At 47.3% G+C, this 14,636-nt stretch overlaps 1 protein-coding gene across 4 annotated transcripts in view; it reads left to right on the top strand.

Moving 5' to 3' along the window:
- Positions 1 to 1,101: 1,101 nt before the first annotated feature.
- MGRN1 (mahogunin ring finger 1) overlaps positions 1,102 to 14,636 on the top strand; it is a 110,757-nt gene continuing 97,222 nt past the window's right edge. For 3 of the 4 annotated variants that reach the window (XM_054041176.1, XM_054041179.1, XM_054041180.1), the window contains exon 1: positions 1,102 to 1,286. In XM_054041176.1, coding sequence (XP_053897151.1) covers positions 1,199 to 1,286 — 88 coding nt within the window. In that variant the 5' untranslated portion in view covers positions 1,102 to 1,198. Of the gene's footprint in view, positions 1,287 to 8,407; positions 8,528 to 14,636 lie in introns of all 4 variants that reach the window. The other variant, XM_054041178.1, reaches the window with a different exon arrangement.

Consider the following 14,636-nt stretch of genomic DNA (forward strand, 5'->3'; position numbering starts at 1 on the left):
AACGGAGTAAGTCGGCTGCAATACGTCGAATTCAGCTACGCTATTCACGTAGCTGAATTTGCGTATCTTAAATCGACTCCCCGCTGTAGTGTAGATGTACCCTGAGTTAATCGACAGCCCTATTTTAAACCTGCTGCCTATTAATTTCATTTGGTGACGCCTAGTTCTTGAATTATGAGGAGTAAATAATACTTATTTACTTTCTCTACACCAGTCATGATTTTATAGGCTTCAATCATATGCCCCTTAGTCGTCTCTTTTCCAAGCTGAAAAGTCCCAGTCTTATTAATCCCTCCTCATACGGAAGCCGTTCCATACCACAAATCATTTTTGTTGCCCTTTTTTGAACCTTTTCCAAGTCCAATATATCTTTTTTGAGATGGGGCAACCACATCTGCACGCAGTATTCAAGCTGTGGGCGTACCCTGGATTTATATAGAAGCAATATGATATTTTCTGTCTTATTTCCTATCCCTTTCTTAATGATTCCCAACATTGTCTTTGCTTTTTTGACTGCTGCTGCACATTGAGTGGATGTTTTCAGAGAACTATCCACAATGACTCCAAGATCTCTTTCTTGAGTGGTAACAGCTAATTTAGACCCCATCATTTTATATGTAGCATGCCCTAGGATGCTCTGCCTGGGGGCGCCCTGTCACCCTCCCCCACCGTGCTGGGGGTGGTCTGGTTATGCTACGGGGATCCCAGTGCGGGGAGGCTCCGTCGCCCTGTCCAGCCATCCTGGTGGGCCCTATCAGAGATCCCCATCGCCCTGTCGGTCCGGGGTGGGCCCGGCGTGGGGCTGTCCGCAGTAAGCTCAATCTTCCCAGGCTGCTCTGGTCTGCCGGACAGGAGGCAGCGCCCTCTGCTGGCGGCTGTGCGCGTTACAGCTCCCACACTCCCGGAAGAGTCCATTGGGTGAGGCCGCACGCACAGCCCCTACTCGCACCTCCAACTGCGCTGTTGGTACGGCCCGGCCGAGCTGTCGGGCTGTAGTGTAGCGGACCGGGCGCGGTGGCTGCTGGGAGTTGTAGTCCCAGGGGGCGGGGGCTGCCTTGCGCGACGGGGCGGGCGGACTCGCTTTCCCGTGCTGCCCCGCGACTGGCTGTGGTGGTGCGAGTCGCTGGGTCCGGGGCGCTCGCTGGCCGCTTTCGCCGCTGCTGGGTCCCCGGCCGGTCCGGTCCGGTCCGGTCCCGCCATGGGCTCCCTGCTGAGCCGGCGCATCGCGGGCGTGGAGGACATCGACATCCAGGCCAACTCGGCCTATCGCTACCCGCCCAAGTCCGGTAAGGGCGGTTCGGCCCGGGGAAGCCCCCCGCACCCCCCCGGCGACTCGACCCCCGGCCCTCCCCCCATCTCCCCGGGCCTCGACCCCCCGCCCTGTCCCCGCATCAACCTCCTCTCAGCCCCCCAGCGCTCCCCCCGGCCTCAGCCCCCTCCATTCCTCCCAGCGGCCCTGGGCCCTGGCCCCCCTTGGCGGTGCTCAGGTTTAGGGCTTGGCCCCCGATTCTGCCCCCCAGGAGGTGCTTTCACCCTGCACCCGTTCCCCGGGGCCTTGGGAAGGTTGGAGGTTAAAGGCCACTGTGTGATGCCGTTGTGTAGGTGTGATCAGCGCAGTCCCGAGGTACACTGACCAGTTAACGCCCATCCGGCACCCCCCCCCCCCTTGTGTTATTGAATGTGAAGTTATTACTTCAGACAGAGCTTGCTGGGCCTCACCTGTGCAGTTTGATTGCTGCTATCACTGTTTGGGTGGCACGCAGCCGGCCAGGTCCCTCTTTTGGGGCCCCTGTCCTAGCCCAAGGGTGCAGAGTTTGGGTTGCACACATGATGGGAGAATTTACATCATGGGAAGATTTTTTTTTTCACCATGGAACTTATAGAGACCTTTGCTTATCAAACACTTAAATGATGGGCCTGTAATGCCTGCCAGGAGTCCTTTGGGTTGTGTCATAGAACAGGAGAGGGGAGCTACCTGGGAAAAGAATGGGTGTGGATCTGCAAGTGGAGTTTTAAGAGCACTTCATGGGCTTTTGGGGCTTAGCCCTGCTCTTCTAAAACGCAGAGCATTTGACTTCTTTACACCATAAGGGCTGTTCTCTATTTCCCTATCTCTGCATTTAACTTCCTTCTTGTATGGTGTAAACAATACAGGGTGTGTGGTGCTCAACAAAAATTACTGGGTGGGATAATAGTCTCTGTCAGGGAAATGCTTCCTTCCTGCCAGTATCTGACCTCAGGGTTAAAGACACAGAAAGCAACACCTTGCAGTAAGAGGACAGCATCTCCTAAGACTAAATGCTTCCTGCTGTCACTGCATGGATTGGAGACAGCTCCTTGTACCATCAGAACTTAACAAGAACCGCATGCCTCCACAGAGCAGGGAGAAACCCTGATTCTTACTGAATCAATAAATCTGTAACTTCCAAGCTGTCTGGCCCCAAAAGTCCTACGGAAAGGATTTTTTTGCCTGACGGTATAAATGTGTTGCCTAAATAAAAAGGTTCTGTTTGATTTTTTTCCTTTCACTCTTCCCTGGGACCTGTATGGCTGCAAAGGCTCCCAGCCTGCCACTTCTGTTTTGCGCCATCCATCGTTTTCCTTTCTTCCTTTCTCCTATGAATGGGAGGCTTGTTCAATGTCATTAATTCTGCTTACGGAGGGATTTTTGTCTATAGTCCATGGGACAAGGTCATTTGATTCTTCTGATTGGTGAATTCCTCAAACTGGGAGGTCCAGAGATCCCAGAATGTAACTACCAAGCTCCAGCCTGAAGGTTGCACAAATCTGAACTGAAGAGGCGATTGCCTGTCATTGGTTAAAGAGAGTTGGGAGGGTTCCCTCAAATTTTTCCCACACGTGGTCTGGACTGGGTTGGGGCTGGGGAGAGGTGCCCCTCCCCTGGCCGTGGCAGGTCCTGGCCGGGCGGGTTCCCTGAGTACCTGTGCAGCGCTTAATAGGCGCAGCTTACAGGGAATTTAGGTTGGGACATCCAGACCTGACTCCCCACAGCCTTCAAGACTCTAGGTTCACCTAAAAGTTGCTCCTGAGTATTGGTTTGCAAAGGAAAATAGGAACCAGATTGATGTGTTAACTTATCTGTTAACGTGAAACATTTTTATCAGGCCTTCTAGCTGCTCTCCTAGCAATGACAAACACACACAAACATCTGTGTTGCCAATGCCATGTGACTCTTTATCCTTTGTGTCTCTTACCCTCCCCAGGATAATTAATTGGCATCCAAATAAATCAGGGGCATCTGTTGCCATGGGACTGTAGAGATGTGGGTTAAATTCGATTTAACGGCGAAGCTTTCAGTGGGGGCAGAAGTGTTTGTGTTCCACCGTTTAAGAGGTGGCTGTCAAAGAGCTCTGTGTTTCTGGCATCTTTTCCCAAGGGCTTCTTAAGCAGATGCCCTTGTGCTTGTTCTGGAGAGAGACTGCTGTGATCAACAAACCTGAGGCACTGTTCACTGGTATATGACACTGGTTTGACCACTGCTGAATCAATAGAGTCTTTAAATGGCCTGATGAGGGGGAAAGGAAGGGAGATGTTGGTAGTCTTGGGGTGATTTGAAATGTATAGGGGAACCAGCCTACTAACTGAAAAAGCAAGAGACTTATGGTGCTGCTTTGTGTAATTGGGATGTAAGGCCGGTTATCACAGTGGGTTCTAGATGTAGACTCCTGACGGCTGTAATTTCAGTCCTCCTGGCATTTAGATTACTGTGACATTTCTTCAGAGGGAATGATGAACTAATTCATCTTATTTGAAGAGGCTCAGAGTATGTATAGACAGAAGACCTTGTTTGTGAGACATTTCTCAGTAGTTGCAGCAGTTTGATTATAGGGATGTTCATTGATTGGTCCCCAGGCAGTTCTCTATTTCCCATAGTGGGTACAGAACTCCTGACCCTGAATTTCCAGAGATGGACAGCCACCTTCAGCATTGTGTTCCGTGGGGATAGGCCTGCTTCCTAAAGGCATGCACAATCCTGACCCTGCCTAAAAAGGCTTGAAACTCAGGCCTGGTCTACACTACATGGTTAGTAAGTTGCCTTGCGTCGACCTAATTGTGAAGGCGTCTTCGCTTAACTTTGGCTCCTCATAACAGACCTCTTTACGCCGATTTAGTAACGCCACCTCCTCAAGCGGCATAGAGCCATGGTCGATGTCATTAAGTTGACGCGGTGTCAGTGTAGACACTGCATTGCTTATGTCAACTGTTACTGGGTTTCAGGATCTGTCCCGCATTGATAGTACGATCGACACAAGTGCTCCTGGGGAGGATGTGCACCGCCGACACAAGAAGCCAAGTGTGCGCACACAAACAATTTAATAACTGCGGTGGCTGTATGATTTTGGCACCATCCCATCTTGTCCCAGAGTACCTCTACAGAAAGGGATACTTCTCTATGGTTATGCAAGTGTTGGTGGATCATGGGGGACACTTCGCCAACATCAACATGGGCTGGTCCAGGAATGCGCGTGATCCTCGCATCTTTAGGAATGCAGGACTGTTCAGAAAGCTGCAAGCAGGGACTTTCTTTCCCAACCAGCGGATTACCATTGGTGATATTGAAATGCTAATAATGATCCTGGTGGATCCAGCCTACCCCTTACTCCCCTGGCTCATGGAGCTGTCTACAGGCCACCTGGACAGCACCAAGGGAGAGATTCATTGGCTCAGCAGGTACAGAATCCCAGTTGAATGTGCTTTTCGTAGATTGAAGGGATGCTAATGTTGTTTACTCACCAGATTGGATCTCGGTGAGAAAAATATCCCAATGGTTATAGCTGCCTGCTGTGTCTTGCATAGTATCTGTCAAGCAAAGGGGAAAAGTTGCTGCCAGGGTGGAGATGAAGCAGCTGTCCACTGAGTTTGAGCAGCCAGATGCAAGGGTTATTAGGAGAGCTCAGTGCAGAGCTGTACAGCTCAGGGAGATCTTGTGGCTCACTGTTAAAATGCTCTTTCAGTAATGCATTGTGGTGTACTGTGCTCTACCTGGCTCTGCTGTTTTGGGGGACTGCTAGGAGTTGTGTGCTGCTTGGTGTACATCTGTGAATATAACACTGCCAATGCACCTATTAATTTGGTGGTTCTTGCTGTACATTTATGATTATTATGCTGTCACTGATCCTATGAGTTGTGTCATGCTGACTGTAATAAGTAAGTGGATGCTTTCAGTTCTGGTAGGCATTCTGCAGCACATGTTGGGAATTAATAAACATGAATTATTTTCCGAACAATAGAATTTAATTGAGTAACAAAACCCGTGTGCAAAAAAAATTTGTGTGTGTGCGCAATTTAAAAGCAAATACATAAAAATCGTAATACATGAATGGAAGTTAACAAAGAGAAAGAATGTTCATGTCCATTTTGGCTACACATACAGCAACCATGGCTTTCATAGGTCAATGTATGTGAAGCTACTAGCCTGTGTGCTGCAATGGTGCCTGGCAATGTTATCACCCACTGGTGTGGGAAAGTGTCCTACTGCGGAGGAAGAAATAAGGCTGTCATCCCTAGAAACCTTTGGGAGAGGACTGCAAAGTACCTCCAGGAATGTTTCATTGAGCTCTCTCAGGAGTATTCAGGGGACATCCCTGTGCACACAAACTGCTCTGTATGGCCCCCTTTCTCAAACTGTACAGGGCAATGAAAAGCAGAGAACTCCTCTACCTCGCCTAGTATAAGTAAATTAATGTAAAGTTGATAGCTGCTACATTAGGGGTGCCATCAGTATATCATTATAATGGGACATACATTTACACGGTTACCTGATGTTCCTTCCCCCGCATCAGGCTCGCCTGTGCTCAGTGCCATGACTGACTGAACTGCAGTAGAGTCTCAAACAGATACTGGCTTGAGGTATAGCTGGAGCCCCTGGATGCATGTAGCAGGCATAGTCGGTTGGGCAGTTGCATACAATAGTAGATGACTGCTAGGTGTGCTTGCCAAGCTGTCCAATTGGGAATAGGCATTTCAAAAAATTGCGGGGTTTTAAAGGTCAGCTGCTGGAGGACTGTTAAGGTCGACATAGGTAATGCAGTGTCTACACTTTCACTGCATCGATCTCAGTATGTCGACCCTGGCTTTACACATCTCAGGGAGGTGGTGCTACTGCATTGCTGTAATATAGCGCACTTACATCGGTGGAAGACAAATTTAAGTATAGAGACACATGCACAGCGAGGTTAATACAAGGTGGTATATGTCGACTTAACTTTGTAGTGTAGACCAGGCCTTAGAGTAACCTTACTTCTGGACTAGGTAAACTCCAACCCTCTGACTTCTTTGGAGGAGAAATTAAAATGATTGAATTGGATCAATCTGGAGTGAATGTACAAACTCCATCCTCAGTGGTGGTTACTGCTTATAACAAAGGACTGACAAAAGACGGTGCTGGGTTGAAAAGCCAGATAGAGCTACCAGTAGACCAAGCATAATCCCAAAATACGTGTATTCTGGGCTGTCCAGCAGAGATGGAAAATCTAGAGCCTGGAGCATTTATGGAAAAGCTGCTGCCCTAGTGTTATATAAATATTAAAGGTTGATCCCTTTGAGAAAAGAAATAATTCACCAGGAGCCAAGATAGCCGCCTCCTGGTATGGAGACAAAAAGTTATGAATACAGCAAAAAATAAATCCACAACAGGGGTCCGTAGATAGCTTCTGCTTCTTTTGCGCCACCTAAGCAGCGCAAAGGGAGCAAAATAGGGCAGAAAATCTGTCCCTAAACTGTTGATTTGTGACCCTTGACTTTTGGGAATAACATGTTTGGCCCTCAGGCTGAAAGACTACCAGAGGACCAGGGCCTGAGAACTGAAAATGAAATAGACCGGAAACAAATGCAAGTGACTAGTTTTGATTTCATAGTCTAGGTTGGGAGAAATACAAAAGTTAAACTGTGCAAAGCAATTATATGTTAATTATTTGTGGATCACGATGTGGTAGTTAAAACTTGTTTTTAATAAGATTTTTAACTTGAAGCTGTCCCTTTGCATCTACCTCTGTTACTGATAGAGATATTAAAAGGGATCTTTGTATTTTCTTTAGTTTTGCTGTGTGTCCATGCGCGCACATGCCTGACCAGTCTCCTGAGTACATATACTGTGTTTTTGGCTGTCTTTCAGAACATCTCAACTGACATTTTTATCCACAAATTCTATCCTATTTTAATTGTTAATTCATCTCCAAGTGTCTCCTGTTGCACATCAGGTTCTCTGCCACCTGTGATTTGAGCCCCTACAGGCTCACTGTGAGCGTGCATGACATGCTGCTGTGACAGCTCAAATCGAGTGAACCAGTCTCTGGATCATTTGCAAAGACGCAAGTTTTCAACTAGGGACAAAAGCCTTTAGGCCAAAAATGGCTTTAAAGAAGGCTCCCAGAAAGGACACTGTTAGAAATAATGAAATAATGCGGTTTTTAGATAAGAAAGATGACAACCTTCATGTTGAAAGGAACATGACAGCTTGCCAGGTCATGCAGAGTGACAGCACCTTGGTGGGCTATCACTGGATACGAGGGCTGTGATGAATGCTTGGTTTTCATGTATGCCCTTCTGATGTGCCTATGCTATGATAGCTATGCAGGAGAGTTAGCAGAGCACTGGTGCTGCGTCCAACTTGGCCCATATTCTTTGTCTCTTTTTGTATTTCTGATGGATCATGTTGGAGGATGGTTACCAGTGAAGTGTTGCCAGGCCTTTTCCCAGCTATCTTTGTAGAGGAGATGCTTATACGCCATTCTACAGCAAGACTTCTCTGAAAACACCGTCTGCACCCCCAAGAGAGTTGAGTCAGTTTTTTGGCTGGCCGCATTGTCCCTCATAGGGAGGTGGGGAGAGAAGACAGGCACTGATACAGCTAGGATCTTGCCTGTTGAGTGATTTGTAGAGGAAGAAAAGGACCTCTTGCTAGTCCTGCAGTCATTCTATGGTTGCTGGACATGCAAAAGTAGATTAAAGCTGTCGCTCCAGGAGCAGAGCACCATGTTAGCTATTCCCACTCCTCAGCTGCCTTCTCCATGTGCTAGCAGAAGACCTGGAGCTCTGCCTTGGTGCTGTGAGCTCCCAGTTTAGCAGGGTGAAGTGAGTTAGGATTCTGTCTAAGCCGGGGTGGGCAAACTACGGCCTCCAGACAGCCTCAACTGTTGGAGAGGGGCTGGGAGCCAGACCTAAGGACAATAAAACGTATCAAGTGGGCTCATTAAAGACAAGCAGACATACTGACGGCCTCGGGGGTTAGAAGCAAGTACCTTCTTTTGGAAACACCCTCTTTGCAGCATTGGGACAACACTAAAAAAAAAGCAGCACAAAGGACCAATGGACACAGACACAGAGTTTGAATCTGATATAAATTTGCATAAAAGAAAAGCTGCTATAAATGTAAGGTGTCTTGCAGAGGACCCCGGGTTTCGTCTTGTCAACATGGGAGCATCGATCCGGATCGGCAGAAGCCCGGCTCCACCCCCTCCCCCATCTAACTCACCTGGCCAGTGAAGTTAAGGGGAGCAACTAATTGGTAACAACAAGACGGAGTGTGTGTGTGTGTGTGTGTGTGTGTGAGTGTAAGTGTAATATATTATATGCATATAATACAATGTTAATGAATACATGTATTACTAATAAATGTGGCGTTTTGCCTTATTCCCCCTGAAAAGATCCTGTGCAGTACTTTAAGTACAACTCTTATGTAATTCCTACATATAACGATGAGCTAGTGAAAGTCTAATGCAACACCCCTTCAAGCTATATTTACTCACAAAAATAGTCTCAGTAATTTTCAGATAGTTGATACATTTCTACTCCCCCTCAGAATCTGTGTCTGATGAGTTTGTTAGTCTGTTGCTACACTTGTCACTTTCCCAGCTGCATGCGTTGGAGCACACCAAATCTTCCCTGCGACATTTGCGTCTCCTTGTTGCACTGGTACACTCTCAGCCACATTGCACGAAGGTGAGGATGGTTTCTGGGGCAGGCGGCAGCACCATCGTGTTCGGAACAAGATGTCCCGTGCTGTCTATCACCCATCTGTTGCAGATGGGACATCTGAAGATTCTGAACTGTTGCATGATTCCATATGGCTGACTGATGATTTCCATTTTTCAGGTGCTCTCTGAAGGAGGCCATTTTTGGTGGCAGTTTCTCATGTGTTTTGTTGTTCTTAGCAAAAACCTCATTGCACATGTTATCCAGAGATGCTTGCCTCTTCCTTTGGCCGTTTTGTGTGGAGCAAGGCAGGTGCCTCACTCACTCCCACAAGAAACACAATAGGTGCAGCTGCCTGACTGGAGTGGGGGACGGGGAGGGGAAGGGAGGAGAGGGGAGGTTCCTGTTTGTGGGTAGCTAAGCAGAACTTACTTTCCTAGAGAGAGGGAAAAGGCTTAGAGCACACCCCTCTCCTTGACATCTCCAATTGACAAGCTTCGTTGGCTCCCTGCCTAGTGAGCTGATTTTTGTGAATTGCCTTCTAAGGCGTTGCTCTCTCACCATTCATTGTATATGGAGACAAGGCCCCTAACTCAGGCTTTGTGGATTGCAGTATTGCTCCTGATTTTTTTTTCTAGGTGCCTAAAAGTTGGGCATTGCAATACCTAAGTCCTTTTGTGGGTCTGGGCCAAAGTGTCTAATGGGAATCCATCCTAGTTAGCAAACTCTGTTAGAAACCAGAGGGATATGGAGGCATGTTTTCACTGTACTATTCTGGTTCCATCATTAAAAGTTTCAGAGTAGCAGCCGTGTTAGTCTGTATCCGCAAAAAGAACAGGAGTACTTGTGGCACCTTAGAGACTAACAAATTTATTAGAACATAAGCTTTCGTGGACTACAGCCCAAAGTGTCACCATAGTGTCAAGATTGCCTAGACTTCTCCCAAATACTGATTTAACTCACTTGGATTCTGTCCTGGAGCATCACTTGCTTCTCTCCAAACCCTGTATACAGTACCCTGTTGTTTGCCTCCTTAGCTTCCTCCTCTGATCAAGCTGCTGAGCTCTAGTTTCCAGCTACTGGGCCAAAGAGTTGAGCATAATCCTTTAGCACAGCTGGCAATTGTTAAGCAAGTCTTGGCCAGCAGCAAAGAGCGAGAGATGCTAGTCATTCACAAGACGATAATGTGATGGGCAGAGATGCTAGAATGAAAGTTGAGTTCCAGCTCCTGCTTTTTTTAATCAACATTCCTCTATTGAAGCAAATACTGTATACAAGGAGTATGGCAGACTTCTGCTATCGCTAGTAGGCATTTTGTTTTTGTAAGCAGAGGCCTCTAACACTTTGACTTCAGTAGGACTGTTCATGTCGAATTTGTTCCTACTTGGTCCTTCATTGAAGGAGTGCATGAGTATAGGGTGGTGGTGAAATGTTAAATATTTAACAAAGACTTCTTTTCTCCCAAGCATGTTGGGCAATTGAGTTAAATAGCTGTTAACAAAAAGAAACAAAGATTTAATTAGTATGAATAAAAATAGCTTCCCATGTCTGTCAGATTTCTCTTGTGTGTACTGTGGTTTTGTGGTAACCCCTATCAGTTCTCTAATGCTCTGTAGAATATTCTGGGGTAAACAAGACCTGAATTTCTAATGTAAAAAGTAACCAGAAAACAACTAAAACAACCACCCACCCAACTTTCATTCTGCCATTATACATTCTGAAGAAACAAATTAAAAATAAAAAGACGTGATTTTTTTTTCTTTGCAGGCCCCCTTTAACTCAGTCACAAAATAAGTATGCACTATTTTTATTCTGTCTGTGAGAAAAGAGAGATTTATTTTTAAAAAAATTCTATTACGGGCACGTGGAAGGGTGAATTTTATATGTCACCAAAATAAACAAGAGCATTTTATATTCCTCTTATTAAAGGGTGAAACCTTAATGTTTGCACCATGAAACATATAGGATGCGTAGCAGATCTGAGTTCCCCACCTTGAATGTTTGGAATTTTTGACTCTAAAATTGAAGTCAAGCATGCTAAAGTTGCAGTAGCACTAGGTAAGGCGTTTGGGTCTTTAAAAATATATTTAAAACAAAAATCAAGCCCAAAATCTGAATTTTGCTTAAAAAAAAAAAAAATAAAAGGTAGGGGGGAATGGGTGAGCACACAGTGAAGTTCAATGATGCAGTTTCTTTAAATGTAATGTAAACCTTCCAGGACAGTATTCAAAGCCTATCACTTTGTGCTAAACACATGGAAGCCAGAAAATGAAACTGACTAATTTAGTATGTGTCCAGAGGAAAATGCAAGAAGCAAACAAAGCATGAGCAGGGAAAACTCAATTGGATTTTTTTTCTCTTCAAATTCTCCTTGTTCTAAGACTCTGAGGTGCTAGTTAAACAGGGTAAGGACTTTAGAGAGAGTTCTGTGTTCTCTTTATTTTGGGCAAGCTTCAAAAGTCACCTGTGACTGTGGTTGAGCAGCTTGTGTCATTGGTAGTAGAGGGTTAAATTTTAGGCCATGTCTATGCTACAGAGTTAAGTTGACTTAAGTTATGTTGACTATCATAAATCGCTGTAATTACATTGCTTGTGCACATTCACACAACATTCTTTGTGTCGGTGGAGCACGTCCCCAGTTTGTGCTCTCGCACTGACAGAGAGAGCAGTGCACCGTGGGCAGCTACCCCAGTGTGCAACTCACCACCTTCTGCCACAAGGAGTTCTGGGAATGGATTGCGGTGCATCATAGGCGGGGCCGGCTCCAGGCACCAGCTCAGCAAGCAGGTACTTGAGGTGGCGAACGGAGGGGGGCAGCACGTCCGGCTCTTTGGCGGCAATTCGGCGGCGGGTCCCTCAGTCCCTCTTGGAGTGAAAGACCTGCCGCCGAAGAATGAAGCGGCGGCGGTAGAGCTGCCGCAGAAGTGCCGCAGATCGCGATCGCTGCTTTTTTTTTTTTTTTTTCTTTTGCTGCTTGCGGCGGCAAAAACCCTGGAGTCAGCCCTGATCATAGGGGCAGGCTCACCACCCCATGATGCAGTTTTCTCTGTCTCATTGTTCCATGGGCGGCTGACTACGTTTCGTGCCATTTTTCAACTGCCCCTGTGAACTGTGTGCCCGCCATCTCTGCCTGAAAGCATGGATCCTGCACTGCTCTCCAGTGTTGTGCTGAGCGTTATGAACACAGCGCGGCTGATCCTGCAGTATTTCATGAGCTGTGAATCTGAACAAGAATCTGTGCTGCCTGCCCTGCTGTGTGCCATGGAAAGAAACAATTCAAGACTGATGTTGGCATTCATGGAACAGCTGCACCCGGTGGACTGTCACTATTGGGCTCAGGAAACAAGCACTGAGTGGTGGGATCGTACTGTGATGTGGGTATGGGATGAGGAGCAGTGGCTGCAGAACTTTTGGATGCACAAAGCCACCTTCCTTGAACTCTGTGCGGAAGTCACCCCTGCCCTGCAGCGCAAGGATACCAATATGAGAGCTGCCCTCACAGTGGAAAAGCACGTGGCGATTGCTGTGTGGAAGCTGGCAACTCTAGACTTCTACCAGTCACTCACAAGTCAGTTTGGAGTTGGGAAGTATCCACCATGGGGGTTGTGGTGATGCAAGTGTGCGGGGCCATTAATTGCTTCCTGCTGCAAAGGACTGTGATGCTGAGCAATGTGCAGGAAACAGTGCATGGTTTTGCTGCAATGGGATTCCCTAATTGCAGTGGGGTGATAGATGGAAGCCATATCCCAATTTTGGCCCCAGAGCACCTTGCGATGGAGTGCATCAACAACAGAAAGGGCTACTTCTCTATGGTATTGCAGGCGTTGGAGGATCACCAGGGTCATTTCACTGACATCAACGTGGGGTGGTCAAGGAGGGTGCATGGCCCACGCATCTTCAGGAACACTGGCCTGTATAGAAAGCTACATGCAGGGACTTTCTTTCCAGACCAGAAGATTCCAATGGGGGATATTGAAATGCCAATTGTGATCTTGGGAGACCCAGCCTACCCCTTACCTAAGTTCTCTCTAAGCTGCACGGCCACGCAGCAGGCTATCAAGGGCTGAACGGATGTGCAGCCACAGGGGCCTGGACTGGAGAGGAGAGAGGTGCCTCTTCCCCGGCCCCAGAGGTGCCACGGCCAGGGAGAGGCGCCTTTTCCCCTGGTCCCGGAGCTGCCGCGGTACGAGAGGGTTGGGCAGAGTCCTCTCTCCTCGCCACAACCCCGGGGTAGCCTGCACCCCAAACCCCTCATCCTCGGCCCCACCCCAGAGCCCGCACCCTCCCCACACTCTTAACACTCTGCTCCAATGCTGAGCTCCCTCCCATACCCTGCATCCCTAGCCCCACCCCAGAGCCCGCACCCCCAGCCGGAGCCCTCCCCCCCCCCGCCCGCACCCCAACCCTCTGCCCCAGCCCTGAGCCCCCTCCCACACTCCGAACCCCTGCCCCTCCCCACATCACCTCCATATTGGTGCACATAACAAAATTCATTCCGCACATGGATGTAATTAATTAGAGGGAACATTGCCCATTACCCCCATGGCTCATGAAGCCTTACACTGGAATCCTGGACAGCAGCAAGGAGCTCTTCATGGACAGTTCTTCCTAAGTAATTCTGTAGGATAGACCAGGGCTAACAGTGTCACACGTGGAACAGATAGTTTAGTGTATGTAGTTAGCACACATTCTAAGGGACCAATAAAGGTGAAGAGGCCCGTTAACACCCCTGTAGTCATAGGACAAAAACTGGGGTTAATGGCTTACAGGTGGTTGTAATAAGCCATAAATCCCGTGTCTTTATTAAGACCATGATTATTAGTGTCTAGCAAAGTTATGAATTTAAGCTCCCAGGCTAATTTTTTGAAAGTGTTGAGCGGGTTTCCTTTGCGGATGAGGCCTGATAGGTCAGACATAGTGATCGCTTTTGTGAAAAGTGTTTGTGACAGTGTACCCCATAATGTATGTATGACATAACTGGAATATGTTTTGTGCTGCCTGTGCCATGTAACATATCTCTGTAAAGGTTATGGTCTACTAGATCTATTCATCCTGTTTGTACACATATATCATTTTCTACTTGAGGTTAAGAATATGGGCTGTATACTTGCTTGGTTTCTAAGTAAGCTTTGTGAGGCATTTGGTCAGCTTTAGGAAGGTATTCGCAAGGTTAAGTACCTGATCAGGAAGCACTTGGGGTACAATGCATCTTGGAATGCTCCAATCCACATAAGACGTCTTCCTGGAGACATACAAGATACCATGTGGACAATGGCTTCGGCCTGTAAAGACTGAGTCATGCAGGGACATGTGACTTGCCCAGGTGAATCCAGAACTCCATCTTGGAGCTGGACTTTGCATAGGAGTGAGGAGGGGGGTCTCCACCCACAAGAGAGAGTCTATTTCAACCCATGGGAGACCCCTCCATTTTGTCTTCAGCTGGCTAAAGAAAGAGCCTCTCCACCCCCAGGATACTTGAAGGAAACTGGAACAAAGGACAGTAACTACAGGGGGTTTGAGTGATTGCTGGACCCAGACTAAAAGGAGATTAGCCTGTAAAAGGGAGCATTCTGGAACTGGTGAGGATCTTATCTGTATTTAGTTTGATTAGACATAGATATGTGCATTTTCTTTGATTTTGCTTGGTAACTTACTTTGTTCTGTCTGTTACTGCTTGGAACCACTTAAATCCTACTTTCTGT

The sequence above is a fragment of the Malaclemys terrapin genome, chromosome 10 (assembly GCF_027887155.1).
Source record: "Malaclemys terrapin pileata isolate rMalTer1 chromosome 10, rMalTer1.hap1, whole genome shotgun sequence".
In the NCBI taxonomy this organism is placed as follows: Eukaryota; Metazoa; Chordata; order Testudines; family Emydidae; genus Malaclemys; species Malaclemys terrapin.